This window comes from Lepidochelys olivacea, assembly GCF_965140295.1.
Source record: "Lepidochelys olivacea isolate rLepOli2 genome assembly, chromosome: 13".
NCBI classification, from domain to species: Eukaryota; Metazoa; Chordata; order Testudines; family Cheloniidae; genus Lepidochelys; species Lepidochelys olivacea.
The window spans coordinates 22,973,623-22,982,595 of NC_140423.1; the positions used below are offsets into that span (position 1 = coordinate 22,973,623).

At 48.0% G+C, this 8,973-nt stretch overlaps 1 protein-coding gene across 1 annotated transcript in view; it reads right to left on the minus strand.

Annotated features, from left to right (window-relative positions):
* LOC311530048 (protein FAM83D-like) overlaps nt 1–8,516 on the minus strand; it is a 15,906-nt gene extending 7,390 nt beyond the window's left edge. Inside the window, exon 1 of the mRNA XM_084646384.1 lies at nt 7,747–8,516. Within this exon, the coding sequence (XP_084502510.1) occupies nt 7,747–8,208 (462 nt within the window). The 5' untranslated portion in view covers nt 8,209–8,516. The remainder of the gene's footprint in view (nt 1–7,746) is intronic.
* Between the last annotated feature and the right edge of the window lie 457 nt (nt 8,517–8,973).

The window sequence follows — 8,973 nt, forward strand, 5'->3', positions numbered from 1 at the left end:
ACTCCTTGGACTGACCATCAGAAGAGTATTATGAAGTGTTTGGCTAGCATTTCTTCCTCCAGGTGGTCACCTCTACTGCAAATGAGCTCCCCAATTCAGCAAACAGTAGAGCTCACCTAGAAGTGAAGTGGCATTGGAACCATGATCTCATCCACCAGTGTTAGAGAACCACTTACCCACCACCGTAACTTTCTTTTTAGCTTGGAGGGGAACACATGCCTCCAGAGATATTTAAGCCTCGTTATAAGGCTATGGAAAGGAGGGGAAAGAAAAAGTGAAGTCTATGAAGAGACAGACCACATGTACAGTTTGGGCAAAGTTCATTCTGAACCTGGGGTTTTACAGGGAATTATGGCATGTTACAGATGCACACCATACCAGGCTATTAACATGCAGATATAGGTACATACTAGATCAGAGAAGTTGCTTGGAAATTGGGAGGGGGTAAGTTTGTCTTTCTTTTTAAAAATAATGCACACTCCATCCAAATTTATGGACGGACTAGAAAGGCCAGTATCATCCAAGTCTTTAAACCAAGTGCTGAATTCATCAGACCTTCAAACATTTCTGAACTGCAGTTTTAAATAGAGAACTTCTCTAAGCTCTGCAAGGGGAGAGAAACTCAGTGAAAGCAATTTCTCCTTTTTACCACACTTGGTCTTCAAGAGGAAGCTTGGAACTGAGGATCTTAACTGCTCAAAGAGACCAAGGGACTGTTCACCCAAATAAGGGTAGAATACCCCCTCGTGTAGTTGCATTCCGTCACCTGTTCTTACTCATGAAATTTCATTCTTCACTGCTTCAGGAGGGATGTGTGTGCACATGAAGGATGGGCATATAGTAGACCCTCTCCATATTTTGATCCCTGCAGGATGATCCAGGCCTCAGCTTTAGTGTGTGTTTTAGGCCACAGGAGTATGTTTTAGTCTCAGGTGAGCAGTGTGACTAGTTTCTGCCACTGAAGGGTGCATATACAGGCACAGGAGGGTATAAGTTACCCATTCTCTTGTCGTTTCCCTTCATTGCACCAGCTATGCACAACAATACAGTTTAATAGCTATACCTCCCTTGATATTTCCAGTACCTGAATCACTTGTTCACTTCTCTTCTGGGGTTTTAATCCCTCCCCATATAGAATAGAGAGAATGCTACACTAACAACCTTTACTGAACCACACCAGCTGGAACTGATTAGCCCCCTGAAGGCACTGCAAGTCCTGGCCTGAATCAGCAACTTTCCTTTGTGATAAAAACCCAAGATAAAGAAATGCACAATACCTCGCAACATTTGGAAGTTTCTATGCAGGCATTATGTGACAGAGGTAATCCCTGAAGAAGAGGCCAGTCTCATGTAGTAAATTTGAGTTGTATGCAAGTTACAGCAGACAATTTGATTTCAAGTAGCTCTGGCACCTGTAGAAGAAGTGGGTTTATCCCTAGCAGATAGGATTATCCAGTAACCATGCCCCTACTGAATCTGAGATTTCCAGAATTTGGGTATCAGTGCTATAGTAACATGCTAGGAGTTAAGCCCATTGCTTGAGTACCGTGATGTATTTCTAGCCACCACCACCACATCTGGCCTTTCCCTTCCTCGGTGAGCTACGTGTATGCTTCAACTGGACTAGTCACAAGGTCAAGTTTCTTGTTGTAGGTCCACATCTACATCTAAGCCACACAACTCCAATCCTCCCACTTCCCATTACTGTCAGGTATAAGAATATGGAAAGAGGTGCTGTTTTCCTACTGCATTGGACAGACCAGCAATCCAAGCCAAACACAAGTAGAGCAATGTTTCCATTCACGTATTTTAGATTTTCATAGCCAGGCCTGGCACTTCCTTCCAGCTAGTCTTTAACCACCAAGAAAAATCTGAATCAGGAGCCTGCTATTATTATTGAAGAAGTGTCAGACCACTGGTCCATCTTCTAATCCAATATCCTGCCTTTGGCTGTAGTTAATACCCATAGCTTCAGAGGAAACCCATCCCCAACCTCTATACAGAGCACATAGTACCAAGCCAGGTACACAGTGTTGTACGCTGGGGTGGGAAAGGAAGAAAATAACTTTCTTCCTAACTCAGTTTATGCCCTGAAGTGTGAGATTTAGTGACTGCTTTTAGTGTCTCTACACGTTATTGGTCCTAATTTTATCTAGGCTATTTTTATTAACTTCAACTATAGTAATTGACTGATCTCTTGGGACTGCAAATTCCTTAGGTGGATTACACACCATTTCAAGTCGTTCTCTTTTATTCATTATAAATTCTCTTGTCCTTTTTTCCTCAAGCGATCCCTTTTCCCTCATATTGTAGGGCACCATAAAAAAATCTTACCTGTTACTCGCTCTTTCATAACTTAACACTGATTGACATGGAATCCTGGACCTCAAGACTACACGTCTTTAAAAATTCTGCCCCATAGCACTTGGCCTTTCCTGTTCTATTGTGTTTTGGGGAGGGGGGGATCTTTGTGGGTTGTCATGCACATACAGATCAACAGCTGACCTGACAAATTGCTTTTTTTAAACTCCAAGTTGTATTTTTAAAGTTATTGTTTGTTAGCAACCAAAAGAAGTGTATTCAGAACATGATCCTCCCAGATTAAAAAGCCTGACCTCGCTCACTCCAGAGATGCATTGTCCAAATGCTCATTGTATTCCCTCCCATAATACGCATACCTTCAAATGGCAACCAGAAACCAATTCAAGTTGGCAAAGGGTGGGGTGGAAGGCGGTGTTAGTTTGAGTGTAAGTTACCGGTAAGCAAGAAAAAAAATCCTCCAGGTGCCTGTAAAATACTGTTCAATTATAGAAAAGTCTTGGGGGGGGGGGGGGGGGGGGGGGAAGAGGAGATATTGCTTTTGTCTTCTCAGGTATTGGCCACTGTCAAACCTTGGAGTACAAGGGAGAAAACGAGCAAGACCTTCTCTTTCGGTTGTTTGATGCCTGCTTGGGTCTTAGTAGCATTGTAGGACATCTTGGGCTATGTCTACACTGCAGTAACACAACTACAGCGATGCAGCTGTGTTGCTGTAGGGCCACAGGAGGTATGTCCTACGTTGATGGATGGGCGTTTCTTATTGACGTAGTTAATCCACCTCTCCAAGCAGTCGTAGCTAGGTTGATGGAAGAATTCTATCAACCCAGATGCACCTATACCAGCAGTTAAACTGATGTAGCTATAGCATGCGAGGTGTGAAAAATTTCACAGCCCTGAGTGACGTAGCTAGATCAATCTAATTTTAAGAGTAGACCAGGCCTAAGATACAAGTTATAGGAGCTATGGGGCCCAAAGATCTGGGCACTACTTCAGTAGAGATAAACAGCTATTCTGGAGGTTACGTTACTGTGACAAAACAGGATCTGGCCCATTGCCTCTAGCAATTGTTTTTGATAGAAGTGCATGTTTGTGTGGTGTTTATCAACTAGATTAGGTCTAGGGCATGGTTTAAATGTCTAACTTTAACCAACAAAACCAATACTTTCCTACTGGCTCAGCCTCTAGTGCAAAGCCCAGCTACTGTGCCATGTTCAGCTGCCGAGAAGCCTGCTAGCCCTAGACTCTGCACAGGGGCTCAGTCTTGCTTAGCAGCCTCACTAGTAGACATTGGAGGCAAAGATGAGGGATGTCCCCTTACCTCAGATACTAGCTGCTGAAAAAAAAAAAAAATGGAGCTTGCTTTCTTCTCCCCATAGCAGAGCCTTCTGGCTGGGGCGGGGAGGGAGCACACCCCCCCAAATGCAGCAGGGCAGAACAAGGAGGACTTCTAGGCCATCCTTTTGCCAGCTTCCCAGTTTTGGCATCTTCAGACCCACCCACCAAGCAGCCAAATGCCTGCCTCTTTTGCTCCCCACAAACAGTGTAAAATGGACATTTGACAGTTTCATAGCTGCCTGGGGGGTGGGGAGGGGGGGTCCCACTAGCAGTAGTGAAACTGGCTAGCATCAGGTGAAGTTTAACTCCGGTGCTGCTGAGCAAAACTATGAACATCAGCTGTTTACAGACTAGGGAGTTGAGGGGGGAAAAAAATAATCACAGCATTATGGCCAGAGGGTTGTCTTTGCAGATAAAACCCTATTGCATCAGAGAGGGAAGCTACATGTGCAAGAACTTTGAAAGGCAACATGGCATTTATTAGGGAACTGCAGCTACACAAGACAAATTGGTTAGGAACTTGATATGGGAGCAATTAAGGGTCCGTTTGGTTTGGCCAAGACAAACTTCAGCTCATGAGCAGTGGAACGGTTGGATGAAAAGATTTGGAATGTCTTGGCAAGCAGCATAAAGGGAGGATGGAGTTTAATATTTATGTAACTGTGTAACATTGCTAGAAGGGAAAGAATTAATGGTTGTGGCCCAGATCCAAACAGATCCTTAAAAAAATTTCTAAGCTGTTTAAGACTGGACAAGTTTGTGCATGATGTTTTTGATAGGAGATAGTAAGGCAGAGAGAGACCAGTACATTCATAATATATTGTGTAATAGGTTTAGTGTTTTTTAAATTACTTTACCGTTTCCGCAATACAGAAACTATTGCGAATCAAGAAGTGGTTAAATCATTATGACCCTAACACTAAAAATATGTTCTTATTTCTCCTAATCTTTTGACTTTATAATTTGACATTTGTTTTGAAGAGATTAAAGCTCACATTGTGTCATATCAGTGCAGACACACATCCCAATATTCTGGCTAGGATAGCATGTTAGATGCTTAGTCTGTTTTATACAGTAGTACAGCTTGTATGCACGGTTATGTAACAGCTTCCAGTTTCTATAGAAAGTGTGATATTTGACAAGTTACAAATTGAAAGTGACAGACACTACATGCAAAGTAAGGCATATGCACAAGGGGCCATTCAACCTTCACTCTACAATTTCTGACTTCTAAGTGCATTGTTTCCTCAACCTTTATATCATATTAGTGCCAGTTTTAAACAGGTATAATTAACCATATTGCTGGTTAGCATTGCAAGAATAAGTGCAGCAATGACAAGGGCTGGGCATACATTAGATACACGGTCTCATGTGAAGTTTCCTTCTCCTCATAGCAGAAAAGCTGTTCCATTTTGCATAGCGAAGGCCATTACAGTGCTAAAGATGTTCTCCTGCTGTAATCCGCATCAACTGGAGAAGTCAACATCAACAGGTCCATATCCATGCAGCTTATCAGACAGTCCAAGGTTTTAGCCCAGTCACTGGGGCACTAGTGGTCCCAGCTACACAACATGTTATAACCAGCTCAGAGGACATCTTAGTGATGATCAAGTCCCTGACTCAGACACCTCAATCCAGCCTTGCTCCTTACAAGCAGCACAGGCTGGAAGCATAGTATGAAAGTTGCAGGGAATCCCTTGCCTGCATTCGGAGGCTTATGAGGGTTTGTTTTGCTTTCTTGTACATCAAAGCGTCCTACAGTCATGGTTTGTTTCAGTGCTGCCTTGCCTTCCCCTCCCACTGCCCCAAATTCCCCCTTCTTACAGACATACCCTGAAATACACTAAGGGATGCTTTTCAAACCACGATGTTGGAGAGCATTAGTTAGAACTGGCAAGGGCGACGCAGCCCAAGAGTCTGACTAGCCCCAGGTGTGACATACAAGGGTACAGTCCAGGCCAATGAGTAGCTGTGTTATCCCTGCCCTGTAAAGGGCACCTCAGGTTACAATGCCTTGCTGCTGTAGTCTCCAACCTGGACTGCTCTCAAACAGCCTCCAGAACGTAAATCGCTCCCAGCTATGTCTGTATGCGCTACAGACAACCAGCACACCTTGACTCTTGCCAGCTTTAAAGATTACTCCAGGGTGATCCCAACACACTCCCACATTTCTCCTCAGGAATATATGTCCTGTACTGCCAAGCCCTCTCCTGGACAGCACAAATAGGTTAAGTCCATTATTCCTTTAAGAGAATAATAGGCAAGGCTCAGATTTTGTCAGGAATATTTTAGTAAAATCACAGACAGGTCAAAGTCTTCCATGGATTTTTGTATATTGCCATGACCTGTAATTTTTACTAAAAATATCCCTGAGGAAATGGGGAGGAAGGAGGGTCCAACACCCACAGGCACTGGGAGCTCTGGGGGGCCCCGCCACCGCTGGACAACAGCAGGGGACCCCTGGCCACCCACAGGGAGTGGCAGCTGTGAGGTTCCCTTGCTGCCTGGAGTTGTGGGGGAGGTTCCCCCACCATCCTCAGCAGGTGGGAGCTGCAGGGTCCCCACCACACCACCTGCGGGGGCTGGGAGCTGCAGGGTCCCCCTGCTGCTCAGGGGCTCGGCCACCAGCATCAGCTGAGAGCTACGCGGCCTGCCAGCTGACAGCTCCAGCCCCGAGGAAGAAAATGTCACAGAGGTCTCTGGAAGTCACGGATTCCGTGACACAATCATAGCCTTAATAATAAGCACACAATTTACTACCCCAAAAGGAAGGTACCCAGACACTTCAACTTGAACATACTGGATTAGATAAAACAAAACGAGTTTATTATTAACTACAAAGTACAAGTAATAAGGCATAAGAGTCAGAAATGGTTACAAGATAAAACACTGCCTAACAAACTATATTAGATTCAAAGCAAAGTTCTCACCACATGCTTTCTGCAGTCATAAGGACCAATCCACAGGTCAGGACTCCTCCCACAGAGTTTAACAGCTGCTTCCTTTGTCTCTTTAGGGGCAGTCAATGTGATGGGCAAGGTCTGTGTATGGGGTGGGGTGTCTTGGGGCCTTTATCTCCTTTTTTATAGTTTCAGTCCCACTCTTGAAAAACATTTCCAGCAGAGACCCAAAGAGACAGTCTATGTGAAAGGATATACCCTGCTTGTTTTTTTTCACATATGTAAGCGTCCTTTGATTTTCTTCTCTGCTTGATTATTCAGTTTTCAGCTTAAATGCAAATTAAAGCATGCACACATTCCCTCTTTTGTTTAGGACAGACCTGTTTTCTGCCTGTATAGGGCAGTGGGGTTTCAAACCTGTGTTAATAACCCCACACAGAGAAATGTTATAACTTCACATAGAATGTGTGGCCACACTGTACCAGGAATAACACTGACCACCAGAAAAGTATAGGTTTTCAAAGGATACCTCTGGCAAGGCATTCTTTGTACAAAGGTTATTGCAATAATGTGTACAGTATGAATACAGGGATTTATTCGTTCCGTACCAACAACTCACCCTCACTAACTTCCCAGATTAAACAGGTTTCAGAGTAGCAGCCGTGTTAGTCTGTATTCGCAAAAAGAAAAGGAGGACTTGTGGCACTTTAGAGACTAACAAATTTGTTTGAGCATAAGCTTTCGTGAGCTACAACATCCGATGAAGTGAGCTGTAGCTCACGAAAACTTATGCTCAGATAAATTTGTTAGTCTCTAAGGTGCCACAAGTCCTCCTTTTCTTTTTGCCAGATTAAACACTCACCCAGTCATTAGAGCAAGGGGCTAGAGGTTGCTCACACTGAAGGACACAACAGCAGGGCGGGTTATATTCTAGCCTGCAGCCCAGCTTCCATGGGGTGCTGCTGGAACAGTTTGTATAGCGAGGGTACGGACCGAGCTCTACACCCCTGTACGTGATGGAAACCACTTCCAGCCAGGTGGTGATTCTACACCCGCAGCACCCCCAGTTCCCCAGGCACAGAGGAGCGCTGTGCAGCGCAGCATCCCGCGGGTTTCCCAGGGCAAGGGACGCGGTTCCCGGAGGAGGCGGCGCGGGCAGGAAGGGGGCGCAGTGGCCGGGCTGGGGACTCACCTCCCTGGCCGAGCGGATCTGCCTGCGCACCGCCTCCTTGCAGCTGTAGATGGTCTCCCCGAAGCTGGGCTGGAAAAGCGCCTCCACGCGGGTGAGGCCGCGGTACGAGCCGCTGGAGAAGGCCGGCCAGCCCAGCTCCAGCACGGGCGGCTCCACGTCCGACTGCTCGGGGAAGTAGGTGAGCGAGGAGCAGTCCAGCGAGGCGCTGAGCGAGGGCTCGGCCGCCCCGTTCTCGGCCCCGGCCGGCGGCGCGGCCGCCTGGAGGACGGCCTGGATCTCGGGCTCCGAGAGGAAGCCGGGCACCTTCTCCCGGCGCAGGAAAGCGCGGAAAGCGGCGCGGCCGCCCGCCACCAGCTCCTCCAGCGCCAGCCGCTGCGCCTCGCTGTAGAGCTCGGGCGAGCTCGGCTCCCCGCGGGGCCAGCGGCCGGGCGCGTCCTCCAGGCACTGGGACTGGTTCGCCATGGGGAGCCGCGGCCGCTGCTAACCACCAGCCCGAGGAGAGGGGAGCTGATCCGAGAGGGGGCAGAGCTGAGGCCGTACGGGAGCCTTTTATAGAGAGTTTGAATCCAAACGAGCTGCCGCGCCGCCGCCACGGATTGGGGAGGCCGCTGCCTCTCCTTCCCCCGCTGTGGTTGGCTGGCTGCTTTTGAATGTGTTTGGCCAAGCCCGCCCCTTCTGCGCTAGGGCGAGCTCGGCCCGCCGCCAGCTCCGGCCGGCTTCTGTGCCCCGCAGGCTAGGCGAGCCAGCCCCGCCGCCGCGCCTGCCTCCGCACGCTCCCTGCTCCTCCGAGGGAAGCAGAGACTGCCCAGAGACTGAGGTGCACTGGGGCCCAGCCAGGGGGTTGAGAGAAGCAGGGGGCGGGCAGGCCGAGGGGAGCAAACTGTGGGCGAGGGGAGCCAAGGGGGTCTCAGGGCCCGGCTCCGTGGAGCCATTGTAAAGCCGGCACTGGCCCGGTCACCCCGCGGCTGCTGCTGGGAGGCACGCTGAGCCGGACTGCCCTGAGTTTGGGCAGCAGCACGGGGCAGCCAGGTTTTGGCCTCGACCCCCTGAGCAGTGCCAGGGGCTGGGCTGTGTGGGGAGTCTGAAACATTTTCCCCCTCCCAGGCTGGCTGCAGGCTTTACTTTGCAGCTCTCTCGTCACTGGATCATTTCCAGTTCTCTGTGCTTTTTACTAGGGTTGTTAGACAAGGGCTAAGTGAAAAGTGAATCTGGAAATGTGGACTTATT